Raw genomic sequence first — 24,393 nt, 5'->3', positions numbered from 1 at the left:
GTAGCAGGTCAGAGCCTTCGTTTTCTCTTTTTCCTCAGAGGTGTGTGTGAGCTCAGCAGTCTGTCTGGCACGAATGTGTGTTGATGTGCTTCCAGCTGTTTGTGGGGGAATGATGCTGTCTAGACCAGCAGTCTGGACTGAAGGATCCTCCCTACAACCTGTGAGATCATCACATTATTAATTAGACTGGACAAGCCAATTAATGAGAAGTCAGCCAGTCCCAGCAGCCTTTTAAAAGCAGCCCCAGTCAAAACTAGAGCAGTAGTCAGACAAAGGCTCAGACAAGGTGAGTAGTTTTTTTTATTTCTCCTCTTATCTCTTGTCATGAACATACACTCCTGACACAAGGGAAATCTGACTCACTTATTCAGTTTCAGATTGACACGAGGATGTCTTCCACAGTCCTGTGTGCTGTTATTTTGCTGGCTTGTGCTTTGACATTTAGTGCGGCTCAGAGTGAGTATATTTTGTGTGACATTTAACTAGCATGCATTTTTTTAGTACTCTTAGTGCCAGAAACATCAAACATGATGTTTTTACTGAAGAGCTCTAATCAAATGTGTCATGTGTCTGCTGTGCTCAATCATGTTTACTCCGTTAATAATTATTTACCAGAGCGAGAACTTATGTCACTGTATTTGTCAGTACTTCATGCCACAGTATTATAGACTTTCTTCAGGTAGACTGACATGAACAGACTTGGAAAATTTGTGGAGTTAGTGGAGGAAAAAAAAAAGTGGCGACCCCTAACAGGAAAAAGCCAAATGTGACATTACATTTTTATATTGGAGGGGAAAAAAAGTACATCTTAAATGTAATATTCTGCAGTGTGTTTCTCTCTCTGACATTTATTCATGGATTTCTGTCTTATTAACAGTGAGCTGCAGGGGACGATGTGGTGTGGAGTACTACAGAGGCTACATGTGCCAGTGTGATTATAGCTGCCTGTTTTATGGAGAGTGCTGCAAAGACTATGAATCTCAATGCACCACAAGTGAGGCATAGTTAAAATAACCCCAGAAACTGTTAGCCACATGTGTTAATGATTTCAAATCACACACATTCTTCAACAATTTTGAGGTTTTCATGTCAATTTATTACTGATTTCTCAGGTTTGAACTGATTCTGTTTAAATCAATCATCTGAATATAGCAACATTTCACCTTCTGCTTGAATATTTCCTATGTATAACAATTTATGTGCAGAATATAATCAGCCTTGTGCAGTGTTATTGTAAAGGACTGTTGTGTTGAAGCCTGCTATATTTGCATGCAACAGAAAATTCATGTAAAGGCCGGTGTGGAGAAACCTTCAAGAGAGGTCGACTGTGTAGCTGCGACTCTGACTGCATGAAGTACAAGCAGTGTTGTCCAGATTACAAGACCCATTGTGAAGCAGAAGGTAAGACATGTTCAACACATTCGGCATGATTGTGTGTGTATTTTCTGCACGTTAACCTCTACAGATTCCCTTCAGTTTTGTACTCAGTAGTCTGAGCATGAGATTTGCTCTCCTGATATTTGATGTCCTAACAGTGGTCCTACACCTTTGGTGCCATCTTTTGGCACTTTGTTTTCATACATAATCAAACACGGTGATGGTTGTGTGAAAACATGGCTGCATGTTAAAATCAGCCTTCATCTTTCTCAGTTGGACTGTCATGCAACAATTATAATTGTGTACATTTGATATTAACACGTGCGCATGAATGGAAACACAAAAAAGCCAGGAATAATAAGAAAACACAAACTTGCATGTGCACCTCCATGTGGAGTAGTATGCTGTGCATGCAGTCATCTGCACTGATGGATACATTTGACAGTATTTTCTGTCTTGGTAATTACCACAGAAGAAATCAGTGGAGCAGCCACTACAACAGCACCAGTGACAACTAGCTCATGTGATACTGTAAATGATAAAATTTGTTGATATCCCTCATGTTCAGCATTAAGGAATTTAAGGTAGGTAATCTTTTCTAGACTTAACCCTCTAATTTTTATTCTTGAATATTCCCACAGATCCAGCTTTGAATAAAGCACCGAAGCAGCCTTCTACATTTAGCGAGGGAAACAATGCAGGTGATGCTGCTCTTAGAAATGTATTCAGTAAAGTTATACAGAACTTTATGTTACTGTTTACCTACCTGCTGCTTGACCACCACACTGTGGCTCTGTCGCTATGGTTTGGGGGCCAAGTCTCATAGGAAAAGCTTCACTGGCCAAAAGAAACACAGGGAAGCAATGCTGCCATGAGTGTGTAGGAGAGTTACGGGCACAGGCTCAGTCTCAAGACAGGAAAGCGCAAAATGAAGCCAAGAAAGGATGAGAGGACATTTCAACTCAGGATTTGGCTTGGAACAGTTGTGTGGGTGAAGATCCTCTTACATCCTTGTTACGTACTTCTCTCTCAGGAGGAAGACATGCCGTGACATTTCTGTCTGGAATGTCACAGTCTGAGCGTTCTGCATGGCCACATAAACAAAACCAGGAAAAACAGAGATTTGTTAATTTGGCCAATTATATACAATTATTTGGGTGAATTTGTCTTATTTTGCCCACAGGGGATCATGTAATTCCACTGGTCAACCCAACATCCTATCCACCAGATGTTCTCAGTGATGGTGAGCGATGAGCCCTCCTGATAAAATCTAGGCTTTTTCACCAGTACATTTTCTGAGTGTGATATCTTAGTACACACACCTTCTCACTTCTCACAATCTTGTAGATACGTACAGTCCAGTCTATCCCAGTGATGACTTTTCCAGCAATGGAGTGAAGGACGGAGTCCCAGAAGAGAACAGCGGCTACGGATTGTCTATGGTCGACCTTCTGGATCAAGTGTCTACTGAACCCACCCTGAATCTGGACACAGAGACAGTTATAGTCTTTTCTCAGACAGCGATGACTCACGCAGATAATGAGCCAACACAGGCCGATGACAGCCCCTTCACCCTTTACATGAGTAGTGGAGATGGGCCCACTGAGAGCACAGGTATGTGATAACCAGGGATTATTAGGCAGCAACAGAGAGAGAGGTGGCAAATTAAAGGAAGACTGATGGTAGAGATTAATGAATAAAACACCTCTTTAAAATAAAAATGAAACATTATCACCTTTTTGTAGGACTGTTGTATTAGGCTGCATTCATTTTAGCTAGAGACCTAATAAATTGGTAACTGAGTGTATATCCTATACCGGTTATCCACATAATTCTACATGCTTGTGTAGAAAATAAAGATTACAAAACTATTTACAGTGGTGGTAAGTAACTAAATTTACTCAAGTACTGTACTTAGGTACAGTTTTGAGGTATAAGCACTTTTTACTTTGTGCTACATACTGTACTTTGAATTCACGACATTTTAGAGGCACATGCTTTACTTTAGCTACTAGCTACTTTTCAAAACTAGATTAATGCAAAAATTATAATATAATAATAATTAAATAATAAAACAGTCACATCATAAAACTTTATTGATCTTTGGTGGGAAATTCACAAGCTACTCAGCAGTATGTAAAGTATTTCAAATTATAAGTATATAAGGCAGTTAACATTAGTTTCCACCTTTACCAGCTGAAACATAAAATGTAATGTACACAATAATGTATCAGTAATTATAATCCAGTAATATGATATCCATTAATGTTAAATGTGCCATTCTGCATAATGAAAACTTTTACTTTTAGTACTTGAAGCATGTTTTGATGCTAATACTTTAATACTTTTATTTAAGCAACATTTTGAATGTAGGACTTTCATGTGTAAGACTAGTTTTAGACTGCAGCACTGCTACTTTACTTAAGTAAAGGGTGAGTACTTCTTCCACCACTGAGTATTCAGTACGTGAAACTGTCCTGTCTGTCCTGTTTCTCTGCTCATTTATTCATGTATTTTGCCACCCATCTGTAGACGCTGTCATCAATCTCATCATTTATTAACATGCTTCTTACTACCACTGATTAAATTTTGTTCAAATGTAAAAGTTTATGCTCATGTTTGTGCTTTACTAGATGCCAGTGATCTTGTCACCTCAGCCTACCCAGGAGCAACTCACCTTCAGCCCACAGCAGCTGATCATGTCTCCAGTCAGCCTACGTCAACCCCTACACCTGAAGCAAGGCCTACAACTTCAACTGGTGCCACAGAGCCGGGAACCATAGAGCCGGACGCCACAGAGCTGGGCGCCACAGAGCCAGGCGTGACAGAGCAGGGTGCCACAGAGCAGGGTGTCACAAACCCAGGCGTCACAGAGCCGGGCTCCACTGACCCGGGTGTCACAGACCTGGGTGCCACAGAGCAGGGCACCACAGACCCAGGTGTCACAGAGATGGGAGCCACAGAGCAAGGCAGCACAGATCTGGACGCCACAGACCCAGGTACCACAGACCTGGGCGCCACAGAGCAGGGCACCACAGACCCAGGTGTCACAGAGATGGGAGCCACAGAGCAAGGCAGCACAGATCTGGACGCCACAGACCCAGGTACCACAGAGCTGGACGCCACTGAGCAGGGCATCACAGACCTGGGCGCCACAGAGCAGGGCGCCACAGACCCGGGTGTCACAGAGCCGAACACCACAGAGCCGAACACCACAGAGCCGGGCACCACAGAGCAAGCAGAAGTACAATCTGAGGATGACACATCAACTGAGCCACAGAAGACAAACACAACTGAAGTCTCTTCTCATAAGCCAGAGGTTAGCTGGACGCCACTGAGCAGGGCATCACAGACCTGGGCGCCACAGAGCAGGGCGCCACAGACCCGGGTGTCACAGAGCCGAACACCACAGAGCCGAACACCACAGAGCCGGGCACCACAGAGCAAGCAGAAGTACAATCTGAGGATGACACATCAACTGAGCCACAGAAGACAAACACAACTGAAGTCTCTTCTCATAAGCCAGAGGTTACAACTCTGCCCTTCAGCACAACCCCCCACTCACCTGAGGCTTCAGTATCCACAGAACTCACTGTAGGATACACAACTTTGGAAAACTCTCAGCCCATCACTCTCCCTGCCTCATCAGTGGCGGATGCAAATCTCATCCCAGAGGCAACCACTTCAAACCCTAAACCAGAGGATGCCACAACAGGCCCTCCCTCTGATCCTTCCAGCAGTATTTCTCCATCAGGGCCCGAGAACTTGTCAGAGCCTGATGTCCTAACGACCCACACTCCCTCATACACAGCTGTGGTGCAGGGCGACACTACTGATGATGTGACAGCACAAGTAACTACTACTGATCTTATAACAGTGACCTCAGAAGTGACCGAGCCATCTGAAGCTACCTCACAACCCCAGGACAAACCCGACGTGTACAAGTCATCACCAACTGAACCGACTCCGGCTAAACCCACCTCTAAACCTGCGACTAAACCTCTGGACGCTGCACAAACTCTGAGCACTAAAGATCCAAGAGACTACCAAGCAGGTAGGAAGTATACTCACCACTGATCCAGGTCCACAACACAACTGTCACAGAAAACAAATTGCCTTCAGTGCGAGTAACATTTCTTTCCTGTAACCTCTGTTAAGATCTAATCTATTTTACATGAGTCTAACACTACGACACAGACAGAGGCCTCTAGTGTCTGGTTCATATTTATCACAGGTTGCAACCTAAACCAGGTTGAGCTCAGCTGTTTTTCATTATGGTTCTGGGTGAACACAGTGCCCTTCAAATCATATCTACATTACATTAGATGACAGGAGTGGCTGTTTTCCCACATTGTGAATGACTCAAGCAGACCTTTGAAATTTGAAATAAATCCCCAACATTTTAAAGAATGAGAAAAAAGTTATAAAAACAAAAAATGTCCCTACAGCTCCTGGATGACAAAAATTTCATTTAATACTCAGTAACTCAGTCAGTGTTTACATGTTTTTTCTTATTGTGACCCAAACAAAATGGTCTCTTCATAAATGTGTCCTTTTTTTCCAGATGACAGCAATGATACAAATCTGTGTAGTGGGCGGCCGATTGGTGCTGTCACCACACTGAGGAACGGCACAATGGTGATTTTCAGAGGTTAGTGCTTAGTATGAAGCTGATGTTGAGTGTGTTCACACCAGGATATGTCTTACCGTGTTGAGTCAAATGCCAGGTAATTGATGGACAAAAGAGATAGGCAACCTGCCCAGGGTGCACCCTGCCTCGCGCCCAATGTAAGCTGGGATTGGCTCCATTGGTATTAGTCCTTTTATTTAAGTAAAGGATCTGAATACTTCTTCTACCACTGCAACAGATAGCACAACTCACAGGCCTGAGTGCTCTACGGAGCAGAAATGACAAAAATTGTATGAAGGTGACCCACCTTTATGTAGTAATCTTACAGTATTTTTTCACAGGACACTACTTTTGGTTCCTGGGTAGAAATAAGGTGCCAGGTCCACCCAGAGGCATCACACAGGTGTGGGGCGTCCCTTCCCCCATTGACACAGTGTTCACCCGCTGCAACTGCCAGGGGAAAACATACATATTCAAGGTAAATGAAAAGCGAAGTTAAGAATTTCATGCATGTTTGCACTGTATCAGGATGCAGCTGTGCAGATCTCAGCTCTGCTTTGATGAAACCATCTTATATTTCTTCTGGAGGCCCGATGGCCTGTTGTCCATTTCTGTCAATTGCTGTGCAGGTACATTTTAGTTGCCTGGGGTTTAATGGTTTTCTTTGCTGTGACTTGTGAAGGGAACACAGTATTGGAGATTTGAAAATGATGTTTTGGACCCGGGCTATCCTCAAGTCGTTGCAACAGGCTTTGATGGGCTTCAGGGCCACATCACCGCAGCCCTGTCTGTGCCTCAGTACCAGAGGAGGAAGGAGTCCGTTTATTTCTTCAAAAGAGGTGATGACTGATTGAATCTTTTCCGCTGATTAAAGTAATACCATGATAATGTTCTGAATGACTGAATGAGTCGTGTTAATTGATTCTTCCAGGGGGATCTGTCCAGAAATACTCGTACCAGTCTGGCACCAGCCCAACATGTGGCAGAAAAGTCCAAAATGGCATAAACGCAGCCAGAAACCGGAGGACTCGACATGCAGGTGCTCCATAAATGACCACTGCTTACAAAACAAGAGCTCCATGCTTCTTTGTACTGAATGCTACATTAACAATGGCATACTTTACTTTTTATTTCCTTCATTTGAGTGGTCCCATACAAATGTAACTGTGCTTACTGGACTGGGTGTTTGCTAAGCATTTCATCAAATTACTTAAACTCATGTAAACAGATTTTACCTGAGTTATAGTTCTCTGTAAAGTGAATCATGCTTTTGTAGAGGTGAGAGTGGCAACAAGATCCATTTGTACATAAATGGCAGGTGGAGAGAGTCTGTACCGTGTATGGGAATACAACTGTTGAGGAGCCGTGAGCTTTGTCAGAAACAAAATCATCTCAGATATAACATTTCAAATGAGGAAAGCAATGGGACAGCCTGGCCTGTTTTTATTACGGTATCATATCACTCATTTTTTGTTCAACTGTTTTGTTTCCAGCGTCTGTTTTAGAGCCGGCCATTAGCATCCGAATGTCCTGGAGAGGTTTCCCCTCCACCATCACAGCTGCTGTGTCCGTCCCCAGCAACGAAGAACCTGAGGGATATAAATACTACATTTTCTCAAGATGTAAGTCAGCGATAAATTCATGCCAGTACAAGAATTGTAGCTCTTATTTGAACAGATTTAGGCTGTAAATTCAATTTAAACTATTTTCTCCAAAATAATCAGGAACTGGTTTTTGGAAAACTGCGTTGTTCACATCAAGACCTGAATTTAGAAGGTTGTTAAAACTCTTTGCCTTGAAACCTGTCACTTTATAGAGGATGAAGACATCTAAGTAGCAGTTGTGGTTTATTAGATTTAGATCTCCTCCGTCACTCTGCCATTCATAGGATTATTTCATTACTCAACTTCAAAAGAACAAAACATCCTTTACTTCACTGTCTGCAAAAATACAATTAGCATCATTCATGTCATGTCTGAAATACCTAACAAGGACCATGTGTCTGGGTGTGTGCGTCAGGGTGGAGTGGCGGATTAGGCAGACAAAAGTCATCAAGGGCGGTGTCCATTCACTTACAGTTCAAATCTGTTGTGGAGTAACCACAGTAAAAGGTTCCATGTCAAGGATGCTACTTACAGTATAACTGAGTAGGGCTGTAGGTCTTGAGAAAAATGTTTCACTCAGTTAACAGTCCACAGTTTGTGTGTCCTGACAGGAGTGGCTGTCTAGTCATATACGTCACTGGTGAAACACGACAGTTCTTTAAATTCAGGTCCTGCTGTAGCCAAGAGCTGTCCAAGTTAATATCCTAAAGACTGGGTTAAAGCCAGGACTGTTTGAAGATGGAAAAGATTTGGTTTGGTTTATGTTATGCCAAAGTTACATTCAGTAAAATGGAAACTGGCAAGTGCATGAAGGGGGTGGGGGGGTGGGGGCACCATGAATACTTCATAACTTTTAAATGCTTAATCAACTTATCAAATAACCAATCTTCTTTTGCAGCCAAATCCTACAACGTGAAGATGGAGGGTGAACATCCCGTCATTGCTGCTCCAAAAGCCAACGCACCCCCTCAGAGCAATGACCTCTTCAAATGCTCAAAGAAAGTTTGACTGAATAACAGACTGTTGTTAAAAAGTTGCCCTTGAGACCAGGTTTCCTAGAGTTTTAAAGTTTATTACATTCTTCATAAAACACAATGCTTCAGCACAGACTGATTACACAAGGTGGTTTCCAAGGTTATTAAAACAAAAAGCAAAAAATTTGGTTTGAGAACAAGACAACAGAATGTAAACACTGTCTAGTCACGGCTTTCAAGATTCCTGCTCAGTGCTTCACCTGGCGAATCGTCTCCCGTGTACACCTCGAGAAGGAAATGCTTGACCTGCTGAGACACAAAATATTTTTCAAACAAAGCCTATACTGATGAAAAGATTCTGTAGAATGCTTGTATAAAATGATACTGATATTGTGACAGTATTTCCTCTGTTATTCTTCATTGAACCCAAATTATATAGAACAAGATAATCAGTGTTATTCACTTTATCTTCCTTTGGTTGTAATGCTGCTGCTCATCAGTACATTTGATTTACAATAAAGACTGCAGTGTTGTCAACATTTGTGGAAGCTCCATCCAGCACTGTGATATTTGTGAGTTACTGAAACACAAGGGCACCATGGGCCTAGATCAGGGGTGTCAAACTCAATCACACAGGGGGCCAAAACCCAAAGCACACTTTAGGTGCGGGCCGAACAGGATAAACATAAATATGAATCGAAACAGGCAGGATACAATATTATTCCAAAATAAATAAATAAACTTGAACTTAAAATCAGCAGCTGTATTTCTGCTAAGGCTACATTTGCAAACACCTGCATTTTGTCTGGACACAAGACGTCGCACACTTTCATCATGCAGCTCTTTAGAAACTCTCCCTCGGTAAATGTTCGGGCTGATTTTCTCCTCTGCCACAATAAAACTTGCTTTCACAGCAGCTTCACTGTGTGATTTGGCTTTGGTGAAAACGTCTGCTGTGATGTCAGATTCCTCTTCAACTCCTCTACCTTCTGGAGCTTCTGCTCTACATTCACGTTTTTCAGCTTGTCCTGATGTTTTGTCTCGTAGTGCAGTCTTAGGCTATATTCCTTAATTACAGCCACATTAGCTCCACAAATAAGACACACAGGTTTACCGACAATGTCAGTAAACATATACTCAGCCTCCCACCGGTTTTCAAAGGCTCTGTTCTCAGTATCAACCTTTCTCTTGGCCATTGTTGGGGGCTAGCTTTGACTTGAAATTAGGGTTGTATACATCAACAGACGCTTGACTGATCTGACGCAAGTGACACGGGAATGATCGCAGGTAGCCTATCGTTTGGTAAGGCAGCTGTTGCGCTGCATTATGGGATTTGTAGTTTGTGTGTTATCAGCGCTTCATATCGCCAGGCCATTAAAAAAGAAATATATAAAATGATCTCATGGGCCAGATGTAATTGTACGCCGGGCCGGATGTGGCCCGCGGGTCTTGAGTTTGACACATGTGGCCTAGATGTTCATGGCCCTGATTAATATCATGTGGTCTTGTGTGTGGTTTCGAATGTGTTACCTCCTCTCTTCATGCGTCCACCGCGGCTCTCTGGCCAGCGCTGCAGCTGTCTGCTGGGTCCAGGTCTGGAGGACTTAGGTGGAGCACTGCTTGTATCTAGAAAGACATGATAATCAGAAGTGAACACTAAGTAATATACATAAAGAGTAATTACAGGGAATCACGAGGCTACACTGCACCTGCAGAACTGGAGGAAGGCTCCTGGCTGGTGGAGGGGAAGCTGGCTTTGTCAGATGCCTGGCTTGGCTCATCCACATCTCCCTGGGACACCACTGGATCCACTGACATTTCAGCACTGGGCCTGTAAAACGTGGCCACAAAAAAGCGACTGATCTGTAGTGAACAAAGGTTTGAATTTCAAAACAGGACTGGACTTTATATGGCAACACACACTGAATCCTATTGTTACAGGTCTAAATTCTCATAGCAGAAAAAAAAAAAAAAGACAAAAGGGCATTAAAGAGCGAGACTCACCTCTCAGTGTCTGGCTCCAGGAAGACATCATCTCTCTCCTCTCCAGAACTGACTGATCCTGGCACAACCAGGCTTGGTGTTGATGTGCTCACCATAGGAACAGAGTGGGTGGCGGGCTCTGTTGTGTCCGACTGAGCCACCTCTGAGAAGACCATTACTGGAAGATTTTTTTTATTTTAGCATCTGATAGTCCTGCTACAGCCAAAAACATCTACCCTGTTTACCGGCTGTTTTCAGAAACTAATTTGTATGTATGTTGATAAGAAGACTGGGTCTATACACAGAACTGCTCCTTTCATATCAGACTGACACATACCTGGTGCTGTAACTTGCAGTGGTGTGGTGGGAACACTGCGTCCACCAGACTCCTCTTCATGAGTTGCTAAAAACGGGGGGCTTTCATACATCCCAAGACCTGAAGACAGGAATTGCTCTGCAGTATAAAAAGAAAACAAACAAACAAAACTTTTCGTGTTCAATCATTCTGTTTCACTTAGATAAAGGGCTGATCAATGACATAACTGTGCACATCAAGTTGTAGGGGAGTACCTCCTTGTGATGCAAGCTGGACCAGGTCAGAAAGTGAGGTGGAGGTGGAGGCAGTCTGTGGCATGTCCTCTGAAGCACCAAACCGGAAGCGAGGCACACCAGCCACCTGGGGAGAACTGACAAACAAAACAACAAAAAACAGTCATCCACTGCTGTAAGACAACAAACTGACAATGGCTCCAGGTATTTTAGCCCCCCTTTCTAAATATATACCCAAGCCTCTGAATTAAAGTATACACACAGGGGTCTGTGTGAAAATTTAATGTAAAGCATGCATATGTCTTAAGATTTAGTTATATCTCAAAATCAAAACAGAAAGTAACACATTAAAATGCAAACACTGATTGAAGCAACCAACAAGTGTTAAAGTAAAATCAGGTTATCTCTGGAAATCTCAGAAAAATAATATAAATGTACATTAAATGTAACCAGCATCGTATTAGATCAATACTATATGATCATGTAAAGTATTATCAGTGTTTTTGTTACAAATAATCATGAGCTATCAAACATTTCTGGGGTATTCTGACTTCCTGGTCTGTGTGCATGCGTGAGACTTACTGGATGGCCTGGTCAAAACCATCGGAGCGGTGCGGCACCACCAGAGTGGGAGTGCTGGGAACCATCCTGTCATCATCTTCAAAGACGTGCTGCTGCTGCTGCTGCGATGCACAGATGGCAGAAAGTGTTGGATACAAACATGCACAAATAGTATTAAAGGTTTCACAACATCACGGCTATAAGTTCTGGAATGTTCTCAGATGGCAGATGTGACTTACAGAACTGCCCAGCACCCCAGGAGCAAGCTGAGGAACTCTGCCCACTGACTGGCGCCGAACGGGGATACACTGTAAAATTAGATGTGGAAAAATATTTTTATAGGTGCTTGTGATCTACACATAGAGGTATCATTAAGATATATTAATAACAGGGTTGTGACAATTAATTATTTTCTTTACTGATTCATGTGCTGATGAACTGATTACACATTTAGTCTAAAAAAAGCCAAACACTGTATAAATCTCTCTCTCTCTGATAGATAGACTCGTTCTCAGACAGTCCAAAATCCAAAGATATTGAGTTTGTATCATCTATGAAATTCAGGTATCAGAAACAAATGACTGGCATTTTTGCTTTAAAAATTACTAAAATGATGATTTTATCATCATAATATCTGCTAATATGTTTCTGTGGATTGAAGTTACAAGTAATTAAGGCACCTCTAATTAATGCGGTGAAGAGCACAGACAGGCATAAACAAACAAACAGATTTTTCCCTAACAGTAGGTTACTCTTCCTTTGTACCTGAACCTGAGCAGGTGGTGCCAGCTCGGATGTTGTAGCAGGGTGGATGTTCAGGTAGGGAGGCAACTGATGTGTCGGTCTCCGTGGCGACTGGGGCATACGTGTACCAGAGCTTGTGATAGGTTGTTCGGCAGAGAAGGCCTCCATTGTACTGCCCTCGACTATTAAATGGTTCAAACAAAGAGGTCTGTTTACTTTGGATCAGACATATAAAAATTGCCAACAAAAGTACTTATCAAAAACCAACTCACTCTTTATTACGGTACTTTATTTACTGGCTCTTAAATTCAGATTTGAAAATGGTGTGAATCATGTATAAGGACTGTCAGACGTCACGATCAGCATCACACTTCTGGCAGCTGTGTAAAAGGAAGGCAGGCGTGGTAGTTTGCCTGCTCTTTTAAGCTCTGTGTAAAAGGGCTTAAATAAAAAATAAATAAGCCTTGAAGGAGGCTTTCTGTAATCTCTGTGTATAAGGGGCTAGTGTTTTGTAAAACAGCATGTACAAAAGGTTGTATCTTCAGTGTACACCAACTGGGAATACTTGTTTTTCTATTATTTGATTCCCAATTGTTTAACTATAAGCTATATATGACTATAATATGAGCAAAATCACTTTAAATGTTTGTTTCATTTTCAAAGTAAAGCAGCTGTTGCTCTACATGACCTTTACTTTGGCCAACAGTTGTGCAACAACAACATATTACATCTTTCTCAGTCACTGAGAAGCATGAGATAACTAATTGAATGGCAAGACAGTTTGTGAGTACATGTGGAGAGTCTGAGGTGGATGCCTGTGTGTGTGTGTGTGTGTGTGTGTGTGTGTGTGTAAGACAAAGTTTCCTGTATCTTACAGGTGGGCGTACATGACCTTTACTTTGGCCAACAGTTGTGCAACAACAACATATTACATCTTTCTCAGTCACTGAGAAGCATGAGATAACTAATTGAATGGCAAGACAGTTTGTGAGTACATGTGGAGAGTCTGAGGTGGATGCCTGTGTGTGTGTGTGTGTGTGTGTGTGTGTGTGTGTAAGACAAAGTTTCCTGGATCTTACAGCTGGGCGTCTGGGAATCTGCTGGCCGCTGGGTGGAGTCAGACGCCCCCAAACTCTCCTCTGTCTCGGTGCCCGGGTCTGTTGCATCAGCTCCCTGAGAAAGAAAAGGACAAAAGAATGAGGAAAATCTATAGTCAAAGAAATGGAAAAATCACAAACAGAATTTTAAAAAGCTAAACTGGCCAAGCGTCACATAAGGATTATGATTCATCTTCTCCTTATATGGAACAAACACACCTTCCAGAGAAGGTCCAAAATTCAAGTAAAAACCAGAATTTCCACCACGCAGTTGTTTGCCTTCAACTATTCAAGTAGCAGTTTACATGCACATCTGTCAAGACTCAATGTTTGTAGTGAAAACTTTGAGGGAATTTAACAAAAGACACTAATGTTTTGGCAAAACGCAAGTTATCAGTATACTGACATGTATGATTCAAGGGAATATGCATCTTCACAGAGAGAGACAAAGCAATTCACAAGACTGAGGAGAGCTTCGTCACATCATCCTCGAGACCAAGCGAATGCTTGTTCCAAATTTAACGGAATCCCCTGAAGGTGTTCCTGAGATATCACACTCACAAGAATGTGATGGACGGACTGACACATGAAAACATAATGCCTCCAGCCACGGCCGATGCAAGCACGTGACAATAAAAACATTCCTATTTCAATATATAAAACTTTCAATGGTTAGTCAATTAATCACTTATTTAATTAAGAGAATATTAATTATCAAGTATTTTGATAATTAAACAATTATTTGTCATTTTCTCAGAAAAAAGCGAAGTGTTTCCTGTCTTTGGCTTCTCAAACGATGGTAAACTGAGTATTAGGATGCTGAACAGACAAGAGATCTGAAGATGCCACCTTGTGCTGTGGGAACTAAAACTTTATCACCGTTTTTGATGTTTTAAAGACAGAAGTATAATGAGTTAATCTAGAAAATGACCAACAGTTATTGTCAGTTGCAGACCTAAAAGTTACTTTAACAATTTCCAAACTGACAACAGATATTAGGGGGATATTATAAGTAAACCCTTAGAAATATTAAAAAGCCGGTTCCGACTCCTCTGATTTGGCAAAAATTTCTCATAATACTGCAGTGAGAAGAAACAGCTACAAGCTATTCTATTGCTTATTACTAAACTTCGGACACTGTTGCAGCTGGTATATGCTCTTTTCTTCTTACAAGTGTTTTCAAAAGTAATACTTTTATTATTTAATATCCAATCACACACAAACACAACACTGGACAAGGGTTTGCATATTCCCAACTGCAGACATGCAGATTACATGTGAATGACAGTTGACTGTGCCTTTGTAGACATTGTCTCATCGCACTGAGCAACCAAGACCAGAGTAAAAAGGTAAACAACTAAGGTCAGCACACACAGCTTGCACAGACTGGAAGTTACAACACGGGGATAAAATGCAAGCAACAGTGAAATGAGCCAGTATGGAAAAACTTAGTATGGTATAAAAACTGTGAGCTGGAACAGGCACATAAAGGGTTAATGTGGTGTGAAAGTACGTGTGGGTGAGAACACAGTGAAAACATTATGTGACACAGGGAAACAAACCTCTGTGTCTTCTCCTTCGTAAGCCTCATTGCCATCCCCGCTCCCCTCATTACTGTCCTCTCCTTCCTCCCCCATCGCTCCTTCATCTTCATCCTCATCATTTTCATCTTCCTCTTCCTCCTCTTCATCTTCCTCTTCTTCTTCATCATAGTCCTGCAATGGGGAAGCGGAAAACCCATTAGTAACAAAATTTTGAATATGATGGATAATGGAACTTTTCATACTGCCTTTTCAAACACTTTCTACCTGCTCTTCTTCCTCCTCTACCTCCTCTTCCTGGTCCTCATCAGTCTCTGAGTCTGTTATTATGACAATCACTTCCTGGGACAGCTGGTCATAGGTGTCACTTTGGGTGAGGTTCACTTCCTGGTCCATCGTTATGGACTGGGTTGCTGCAGTCTCTTCTTCCTCCAGTGTTGGTAAGTCCTCTGTCTGCAGGGCAAAGAAGAATACGGCATGTACAACACACATTCTGCTCATCTACATGCTTTGTCAGTAACTGCTGAAGGACTAATACCTTTCCTAAAAAGGTGTCCTACACATAGTACTAACAGTGATCACAATAATTCTGCAGCATTATTATTGTTAACTCCTCCCGCATGACCCTTGGCAGTGGCAGGTTACACAGTCAATGAGAAGCAGATGGAAAAAAACCTGCACTGTGTTTATTCTCTCTGGTACAACAAAAGAGAAAACTGCTAAATTTAACTGAATATCCATTTTCCAACTGTAAACAATGAAGAGGAAAAGTGAAGACAATACTGAGAACTGCTACAGTTGTTATTACTATAATAGCTCTGACTAACAACAGTGGTTGTATTTATTGCTTTTATCAAAATATCAAAAGACTAACTTGAAATCTGAATGAAAATATACAAAAATAAAGTCAGATTTAAAAGTGTTCACTTAATATTTCTATGGCCAACCTGGGTTTCTTCTACACTGTCATGACTGTCTATAGGCCCCACACCCTCAGCCTCAGCACTGTCGTCAACCAGCTCTTCCTCCTGAGAAAAAACACAACAATCAGACCTGCACCAATAATTTACAGACTATTAAAGACCATTAAAAAAAAAAAAGTATGTATTTTTTTTACACAACCTTCTGTGTAACCCTGTTCCTCACCTCTGGCCCCACTCGCTGGACGATGCGGAGTTTCTTGGGTATAGGAGTCCTGGAGGTGTCCTCCTGGGCAGTCTCGGTGTCAGTGACCATGGTGGTGCTTTCATCCTCCTCCCGAGGCCTCTTGGATATCGAGGAGGTTCCTGGTGTTGCTGAAACTAAAGATAATGCATGGCAATTGTTAAAATTTCTCCCTCTGTGTATGCTCATACTGGATAGATATCACATGAAACAACCAGCAATCTATTTTTAGCCAACCTGTCTGACACAAATTCAAAAATGGAATCTGTATAGTCAACTTTTTTCTTTCAAAGATTTACAATCCAAATAACGTTCATTATAACATGCAAAATATCTTAGGTTTATTTTTTTTAATTAGTGCAGAGTATTGTGGTATATCCCAAAATACAACAGTATTAAAGTAAAACTGTACTAAAACCTTAAAACCAGGTGCTCTTACCAGTGCCAAACACAGCGGAGGCAGAGGACGTTGAAGGCCATTCCACCTGTGAGCTAGGTGTTGCCTCAATGACCAGAGCTGGTGGCTCCTGATTGGCTGGCTCTGTATGGGTCATGCTCTGCTGCTGTGTTGGCTGAACAAATGCTGTGGCCTGTGTCTGGGTCTGGGTCTGCTGAGCAGTAAGCATGGGGCTAGCTAAGGTGGTCTGGACATTGGGGCTGGCAGAACGCACAGAGCCACTGGCACTGCCATACACAGTCACGTGCTCCACTGGTAGGCCTTCAGTAGACTGCATGGCTGCAAAAGAGATCCATAACCAATTGACTGTGTCCTTATCAGAGTAACCTTTGTCACTTGAGACTTGAAACAATGTCAATCAGTAGGTTTCCTGCACTGTCTGAAGCTTTGCTTACCTTCCTGGGTCTCCACCTGTGTGGTGGGCATGACCGTAGCAGTGGGTGTTGGAGTGGGTACAGGAGCTGGTGTGATCATGGGCCTGATGCTTGCTCTTGGAGTGGGCTTGCTAGCTGTAGCGACTACAGGCGTTGGCTTAATGTTGGCAGTTGGAGGCTCAGAGGTGCTGGCACTGACAGAGACAAAGATCAAGGCATTGATAATGAATCTACTGATGTACATTTTGAGTAAGAAAGACCTGAACAAGTCAATGCAAGTGTACTAAGAGCAGCCCATAATTGTAGGATTATACATACTCATGTTTCACCACAAGATAAACTTATTACTCAATATGTAGTTCCGGTGGTTATGTATCATACCTGCCCCTATCTGCAGCTGGAGTTGTCTTCAGACTGATCTGTCTTTGTTCTGTGGTCCTCTGCTGTTCCTGGGTCTAAAAGAGTCAAAGTCATGATGGAGACCAACAAGTCACTCCACTTACAACAGTGCTACAAGTTGCAGTTCTTTAATCCAATCTATTTAACTGTCAGCAAGGTATCGCCAAAGAAGGAGCAGTTGTCCTATAACATGAAACAGATTTACCAGACTATTCTACATGATATTTGGCTTGAAGAACAAACGTGAAAGTCAAGAGTATTCTATGTAAATTTTTACTAAAATTAAAATGTCTGGCTTACGGAAACTTAAAAGCAGACGCTCACCTTGCTAGGTCCTGCCTCAGGTGGCTCATCTCTCTGCTCTTGTCTCTCCTGTTGACCTCGCAGATCTCTCAGTTCTCTCTCCTGCCGGCTCAGGCGGCCCTCATACTGAGACTTGAGAGCGCTCACACGCACCTCCAGCTCCTCCCGCTGCTGCCTCAGCTCCACATTTTCCCTCTGTAGCTGGTCGTTGGTAGCTGAATATCAATTTGTTAGGTGTGAGATCCAAATAACAACAAGCAAGCAATACTACAAATAGGGGCATGGCTGGTTATAATATGAAGACACCCTCTCACCTAAAACATGGCTAATCTTCTGTCTGGCCAAAACAAGGGCTTTCCTGGTCTTATCATCCTTGTCGGACATCTGCTTCCTCCGCGTTTCCTCCTGGGAAGCTTTATCCTGCAGCTCCTGCTGCAGCCTGGTCAGCTCTGTCTGCATCATGGATGACTGCTCCTGAGCATTACGCAGCTCAGTGTCACGCTCTGTAACCACCTGTGGCAGGCCCAGAAAACAAGAGACAGATAAATACATGCATGTAAAAAAGCAACTCACTGTGCAAGACAATTATTGCCTTGTCTCGTGGGAGGCTAAGAAAAACACAAGTCTGGTGTTGAACCTTATTTATGCTTTCCAGCTGTCCTTCCAGCTCTCTGGTCCTGGTTTCAGCCTGGCTCAGAGAATCTCTGAGACTCTGGAGTTCCTGAACTGAAGCTTGATGAGTCTCCTCTTCCTGGGATGGACCTGCTGCAGCCTCAGCTACCATCTGGAGAAAACACAGTATGAAAGGATTAATGATGCGTAATTAATACAAATTATACATTCCATGTCTGCTTGTCTGTTATGGTCTAGTGACATAATTTTGGTCATCTTCTCTGGTTTGCAGACTCTGTACGGACATTTGCATGTACACCAAAAGTTTTTTGCACTTTTTGCATGCTTTGTATTAAAGACCAAGGCAGTGAGGGTAACAGCTCCTGAGCTTTAACCTTGTCATGTTCCACTTTGAGTTCTTCATACTGAGTCTTATAGCGCCGTCCGATCCTCTTAACCTGGGTGATGGTTCGCGCCTTCTCTTGGAGTTCCTGGCTATTGGCATCCAGTTCACTCCTCAGCGTTTTCCTCTCATCAGTCATCTTACTCACATTGTCACGCAAGCTCTGAATCTGACTTTGCATGGATGTTGTTAGGTTATTGGTCCTATAGAGAGGCATAAAACGATTGAGAAAATTAATGGTAAGGTGGGAGATGAGACCCAATAAAGGAGAAAAATAAACACTTAATATTGTGTTTAATAACTGCCAACAGTTACATCATTCATTATCCCTCACCTTACGACCTCTGCTTTAATCCTGGCATTCTCCTCAGTGAGCTGCTGGATGCGTTTTAGATGTGCCTCCTTCTCAGAATGTAGACGTTTGTACTCTTCTGGATCAGAATCTTTCTGCTGACTCACCAAATTCTAGAAGAACATGTAAAAAGCAACAACAACAAAAAAAAACCTTTGTTAGTGGTGTGTTTTATTTAAAACTATTCTTAACACAAACTAAACTAATCAACATTTCTAATCAAGACAAGTATAATTTTCCCCTTCATACAGCAGCATTAGCAGTTTGGCTTCTAGTCTTTTCACTGACCTGCGCCCGAACCTTCCAGCGCTTGACCTCCTCTTCCAGGATTCTCTTCTCTGCCTGCAGCATGCCACTTTTTTCACTCAGCTCAGAGTTCGCCTGCTGCAGTGGCATGATGTCTGACTGCAGATTTTGCACCTGAAGCACAGAAGAAGAGCCGTAACCAAATGGAACTGAAAGTTCACCAAGTATATTAATAAACCACAGAAGTGCATACCTTAGCTTGGGTTTGCTGCAGTTCTTGCTCCATCTTGTCCTTCTCCTCCCTCAGCATCTTGTTGGTCTCCATCAGGATACTCATTGTTTCCGTCTTCTTCATCAGATCATCGTGCTGAGCCAGGGTCTTCGCTGTCACCTTAGTCAAATTATCATCTGGCTTTTAGTCACATGTTCTCTCCCTCCCTCCCTCACAGTGTATGTACAGTATGTATGTGTCTTCTGAATAAATATACTGTATATCTGAAAGCAAAATGGCCTTGATCTCTTTGGAAGACACTGAGCAAATAAACAATTCCTCTACACAGGTAAATAAACAAAACAAAACAACTTGCAAGTATGATGGACAACAGTCAAGCTGAAAGCCAAACTATACACCTGCAATCTAACCTTGTTACAGACAAGCAGTAGTTGTAAACAAACATTACCTGTGAATGTAGGATCAGAGAATCAAAGTACAAAAACACACCTGCATCCTCTCCCTCGTGGCACTCAAGCCATCCTGCACCTCCTTCAGCTCTCGTTCCAGGTGCTCCACCCTGAGACGGTAACGCAAACTTTCCCCTTGGGCAATCTCAAAACGTGATTCTGCAAGCTCCTTCTCCCGACGCACAAAACTGTGATGGAGAACGAGTCAGGGTGTCAAAAATAAAAAACAATACAGAGGGACAGGAACAATGATGAGAAGTGTACTTGTTTCCCCCCCCCAATGTACTGTATTTTTAAGCATTACCTGAGAATTTCAAGGAGTTGTTCTTGAGATTTGCCCTCTTCAGTTAGAGAGATGTTCATTGTACTCTCACTGGCAGCACGCTGAAAACTGTCAGCCATCTTGCTGCTCAATGTCTGTATCTGCTCATGCAGGAGGGAGTTCTGCCTCTGTAACTCCTCACAGCGACTCTCCATCTTGGACACCTCCTCCTATAAGAGGAGAAAAAAAAAATTAAGATTGAACAGTTAAAGCCTTTCTATCAAAAATAACCTATACCAACCTTGAGAATCTTTTCCTGCTCCTCCCAGGAGACCCTGGCCTCTAGCAGCTCAGCAGTGATCCTCTGGGCTCCCTCTTCCAGCTGGTGTCTGAGTTCGATGGCCTGCTGGGCCTGAGCCTTAGCTTCCTGCAGGACCTTTATGTCCGCTGCGTGCAACATCATCTCTCGCTCATACTTATCTTGCGCTTCTGCTGCCAGCTTAGCCTTAGAAATGGAAAAGGAGAATTCATATAGTCATATATCTTCCACTAGTCTGATAATTTGGCCCACTGACTCACTTAAACCACTAAGCTGGATCAGCTCTTTTTTTTAAAACAAAAGGCTCAATAGATAGTCCTATCCAATAAAGTGTTTTTACATAGCTTCATCTGTCATGACATCTGACTGCCAGTTTTACCAAATGCCTCAGAGGTATAGAAATTAAGAGTGGGGACATTTATTTACAGGCTTAAAAGCAGACTACAGCAAAAAACTAAATAATAAAATGTGGTCCTTAAGCAATGCCCAGTTTGATAGCGAGTGAAACAAGAGATGGAGGGATTTCCATGATTGAAAACACAAATCTATAAGCTATGCAATCCAAATCAGCCAACTGACAGGGCGATGTCAGCTCAGCCAGTCTGAAACACAGCTGGATCCCCTACATTCCAGCTGAGCTGACCTGTGAATACTCTTCCAATTAGCAGTGGAAAGCTGCAGCCCTGGCTCACAGGGTGGGTGGGTCATGGTAAAGGGCACTGAAACGCATATGACAAAAACCAAAATGGGAAAAAATGCCTATATAACTGTTTTTAAGCCAGACTCAGGGCCATTGAATAAATGATTATAATACAGCCAACACATGTTCATGATCCCACCTTCAGTCATCATTTTCTGTACACTCAGAAAACTGCAGAAAAAGGAGACCTACAATGAGTGATCAACAGAATGTAACAATAAATAACCTGTTAAGCCCTGCTTCAGGTACAATAGCCTATTATGTTTAAAAACACATAACCAGATGTAAAGATAAATATATTAACAAACCAGCTGGTAAACTATTATGACATGGACATGAAGAAATTTTGTACACCATCTTCTGCAGGAACCAAATGGTGGTCAGGAACAGACCAGCTGATTTATGAGATTAATCAGTGATCAGTATCAGCTCTAACTGGAACACTGAAAATAGGAAGAACACAATATAATTATAGTAGCTGCTTACCTTCTCCTGGCTATCTTGTAGAGCCTGCTGCTGCTGGGCTTCTGCAGCAGCAACTCGCTGCAATGCTGCCTGGTTATCTGCCTGGGCATTGCTTAAATTTCTCCTTAGATTGTTAATCTAACCCAGACAGACACATGACAAAAACAATTATTAATAATTTCTTTACTTCAACAATAGAAACCTAAAGTGACAGCAAAACAGTACTCAAAAGGCCACATGGGTACTTTTTTTTAAGGAAATGTGTTCAGCAACATTTGGACTTGCTTACTAATGTGGGTTTTTAATATACCTGCTCCTCCAGAGATTCCAGGGCTATCCTCTTTTGCTCCTCTAAGTCTTGTTTCTCTTGCTCTGTTTGCAGAAGCTTCTCCTCCAGTCTGCGGTGACGCTCCTCAGCATCCTTCATACAGGCTTCAATAGATGAGCGTGCCTGCTCTGTTACCTGGCCATTTGAAAATATAATCAGAATCTGCTTTATTGGCCAGGTGTGTCGGACACATGAGGAAATTGACTCTGGTACATCGGCTCTCAATGTATATGTACATATCCCCATAAGAACTTTATACACCAATGAATCATCAACAAAATTTCCCAGTGTGCAATATTATCCCAAAGGATTTTCAAAGCTACAAGAAAAGCTAGGCTCACAAAGCTAATTGCTAAACATAACTTTTTAAACTTTAATGTATTGTATAAAATCCAATGAATAGCATTTTAAAAACTATCAAAGATAGACAGATTAAAATATCAACATCCTGGGCTATTTTAACCCCCAAATACTAACTTCCACCAACTAGAAAATGACAAACTGCTGCACTTATTTTACTGAAAATCTAAAGAGTTAGAGGGGACTTGCTCAAGGGGGATTTTTCTCAATAATAATAATAATAATAATGATAATGTCTTAGACCTTGTGATGTAAAGTCTCTTGTGATGACCTTTGTTGTATGGGGTGCTATACAAATAAAACTGAGCTGAAATAAATTAAACTGAATTCATCTTAGAGCTGACAGTGGGTGGGAATACATTACTGTATTTAAAGTTTCTGTGAGGTAAATACCTGAGGTGTATAAATGTAATACATTCATCTGCCTCCCACATATTTGCTTATACAAGTTGTTTTGTGAGAGGCGGAAACTGACAGGCAGTCTGGGTTTATTGTGCACCTGTTTCTCTTTATCCAGGGACTCCTCCAGGCTCTGAGCCATGGCTCTGTACTGCTCCATGCTGGAGGTGGCTACCCTGAGGCTTTCTGTCAACTCCTCAGCCCGGCTTTCAGCCAGCCGCAAGCGGCCCTGTAGCTCCTCTCTGTCTTGATCTGAAGCCTGCAGGCCTGAAAGAAGGAAGAGCCAATGGCAATGTGTTTTTGTAGGAGGTGAAGCTGGATAATGGACTAATGTAAATACCATTACTTGGTTAGAAGTTTGTGCCTTAAACCAACAGAAGGAACATAGCTAAGACATTTCATTGGGCTGAATTCAGTCTCATATAAACAGTCTGAGCTCATAAAAACATAGCATCCTAGCATTTATTGAAAAAAAGGTTCAGTCAACTAGAATAAAAGTCAGAACCTGTCAAATCGGAGTAATTTCAGAATCAGAATCATTATAGCCTTCTCCAAAATGCAAGCTAGTATGTAAAAGGTCTTTTTAGTGAGCAATAATTTCACAGACAATGACTTTACAAGATGCTATACAGGATTTGACTTCCAGTGATGTGAACCTAGGAATTGCTTTGCTTAATTTTAAGGCCATGAGATTTGATTTGATGACAACCACAAAAAACACTGTGCATTTAGGTGTGTACATGTATGGATTCTTATGTGTATTGTTAGTGCTACATAACTCTCCTTGCAAACATGTATCTTTGTGCCAACCTCTGATGATGGGTGTGGAGGCCAAACTCAAGCTATGATGTGTATCGCTGCCTTGCTGAAGCCTGAGGGTGTTCAGCTCCAACTCAGCAGCATTCAGTAGCTCCTTGGTCTGTTGGTGCAAAGCCACCTGTGTCTCGAGCTGCCTCTTTGCATCCATCAGCTGGATCTGTACATGAGAAATAGATGACACAAGAAAATACAGTGACCAAAATGCTGAATTCTCCAGTCCTTTTAATCTCTGTTTTTATTAGCTTTAGGATCAAGAGCGTGAAGACATTTCCATGCGGTAGAAAAACCTACTTCTTGGTTTCTGCTAAGCAGGTGGCGCTGTTCCACCTCATTCTCCAGCCTCTTCTGCAGCTGAAAGATCTCCCTTTCCTGCTTCTCCAGTTGGCTGTTGAGACGCTGACGTGTATCAGTCTCTGAGCGCTCAAGAGTGGCCTAGAAGAACACATCTGTTAACATTCTGAAAAGTGTGCTAGTCAATGACTGAGAAAATACACTCCTAGATTACCTGAATAGCCTGAAGGTTGGTCATCAGCAGGCTTTGACTCTGTTGTTGGCTCTGCATTGCTTCTTTCTCCTGATTCAGCCTGGACTCCACCAGCTTCAGCATATCTCTCTCATTACGCAGGTTCTCAGCAAGACCCTGAGAGGCAAGCAGATACAAGTCTAGATGGCTTTGCGCTGCAGTGCACA

General features: G+C 42.3%; 2 protein-coding genes across 6 annotated transcripts in view; one reads left to right on the top strand and one right to left on the bottom strand.

Annotated features, from left to right (window-relative positions):
- The first annotated feature begins 272 nt into the window (after positions 1-272).
- prg4b (proteoglycan 4b) lies at positions 273-8,619 on the top strand. The gene is made up of 15 exons (XM_020602704.1): positions 273-286; positions 372-456; positions 878-994; positions 1,279-1,401; positions 2,019-2,078; positions 2,561-2,620; positions 2,725-2,991; positions 4,011-4,696; positions 4,906-5,431; positions 5,942-6,028; positions 6,349-6,485; positions 6,690-6,846; positions 6,939-7,046; positions 7,501-7,629; positions 8,510-8,619. The coding sequence occupies exons 2-15, from the start codon at positions 390-392 to the stop codon at positions 8,617-8,619; spliced, it is 2,634 nt and encodes an 877-aa protein (XP_020458360.1). The 5' UTR covers positions 273-286; positions 372-389.
- Positions 8,620-8,662: 43 nt separating this feature from the next.
- The window catches only part of tprb (translocated promoter region b, nuclear basket protein), a 25,124-nt gene continuing 9,393 nt past the window's right edge, over positions 8,663-24,393 (bottom strand). The window contains exons 19-51 of one of the 5 annotated variants that reach the window (XM_020602720.1): positions 24,209-24,343; positions 23,995-24,135; positions 23,695-23,860; positions 22,985-23,151; positions 22,108-22,260; positions 21,819-21,935; positions 20,615-20,818; positions 20,356-20,543; positions 20,092-20,239; positions 19,624-19,761; positions 19,413-19,544; positions 19,107-19,237; positions 18,765-18,975; positions 18,395-18,541; positions 18,072-18,270; positions 17,779-17,972; positions 17,437-17,510; positions 17,077-17,249; positions 16,664-16,960; positions 16,207-16,361; positions 16,008-16,088; positions 15,328-15,513; positions 15,082-15,234; positions 13,502-13,595; positions 12,444-12,604; positions 11,918-11,986; positions 11,700-11,800; positions 11,139-11,254; positions 10,906-11,022; positions 10,590-10,746; positions 10,295-10,448; positions 10,116-10,211; positions 8,663-8,894 (exon numbers count right to left, since the gene is read on the bottom strand). In XM_020602720.1, coding sequence (XP_020458376.1) covers positions 10,125-10,211; positions 10,295-10,448; positions 10,590-10,746; positions 10,906-11,022; positions 11,139-11,254; positions 11,700-11,800; positions 11,918-11,986; positions 12,444-12,604; positions 13,502-13,595; positions 15,082-15,234; positions 15,328-15,513; positions 16,008-16,088; positions 16,207-16,361; positions 16,664-16,960; positions 17,077-17,249; positions 17,437-17,510; positions 17,779-17,972; positions 18,072-18,270; positions 18,395-18,541; positions 18,765-18,975; positions 19,107-19,237; positions 19,413-19,544; positions 19,624-19,761; positions 20,092-20,239; positions 20,356-20,543; positions 20,615-20,818; positions 21,819-21,935; positions 22,108-22,260; positions 22,985-23,151; positions 23,695-23,860; positions 23,995-24,135; positions 24,209-24,343 — 4,746 coding nt within the window. In that variant the 3' untranslated portion in view covers positions 8,663-8,894; positions 10,116-10,124. The remainder of the gene's footprint in view (positions 8,895-10,115; positions 10,212-10,294; positions 10,449-10,589; positions 10,747-10,905; positions 11,023-11,138; positions 11,255-11,699; positions 11,801-11,917; positions 11,987-12,443; positions 12,605-13,501; positions 13,596-15,081; positions 15,235-15,327; positions 15,514-16,007; positions 16,089-16,206; positions 16,362-16,663; positions 16,961-17,076; positions 17,250-17,436; positions 17,511-17,778; positions 17,973-18,071; positions 18,271-18,394; positions 18,542-18,764; positions 18,976-19,106; positions 19,238-19,412; positions 19,545-19,623; positions 19,762-20,091; positions 20,240-20,355; positions 20,544-20,614; positions 20,819-21,818; positions 21,936-22,107; positions 22,261-22,984; positions 23,152-23,694; positions 23,861-23,994; positions 24,136-24,208; positions 24,344-24,393) is intronic. The other 4 variants (XM_020602719.1, XM_020602716.1, XM_020602717.1 and 1 more) reach the window with 4 other exon arrangements.

The sequence above is a fragment of the Monopterus albus genome, unplaced genomic scaffold (assembly GCF_001952655.1).
Source record: "Monopterus albus unplaced genomic scaffold, M_albus_1.0 scaffold58.1, whole genome shotgun sequence".
NCBI classification, from domain to species: domain Eukaryota; kingdom Metazoa; phylum Chordata; class Actinopteri; order Synbranchiformes; family Synbranchidae; genus Monopterus; species Monopterus albus.
This window is presented reverse-complemented; position numbering and strand designations above follow the sequence as displayed.

Excerpts from the sequence above, each read along its gene's own strand:
- prg4b (XM_020602704.1), top strand. The coding sequence starts at position 390 with ATGTCTTCCACAGTCCTGTGTGCTGTTATTTTGCTGGCTTGTGCTTTG. Across the intron at positions 457-877 it reads GACATTTAGTGCGGCTCAGA|TGAGCTGCAGGGGACGATGT; the intron begins GTGAGTATATTT and ends TCTTATTAACAG. Across the intron at positions 7,047-7,500 it reads CCGGAGGACTCGACATGCAG|CGTCTGTTTTAGAGCCGGCC; the intron begins GTGCTCCATAAA and ends TTTTGTTTCCAG.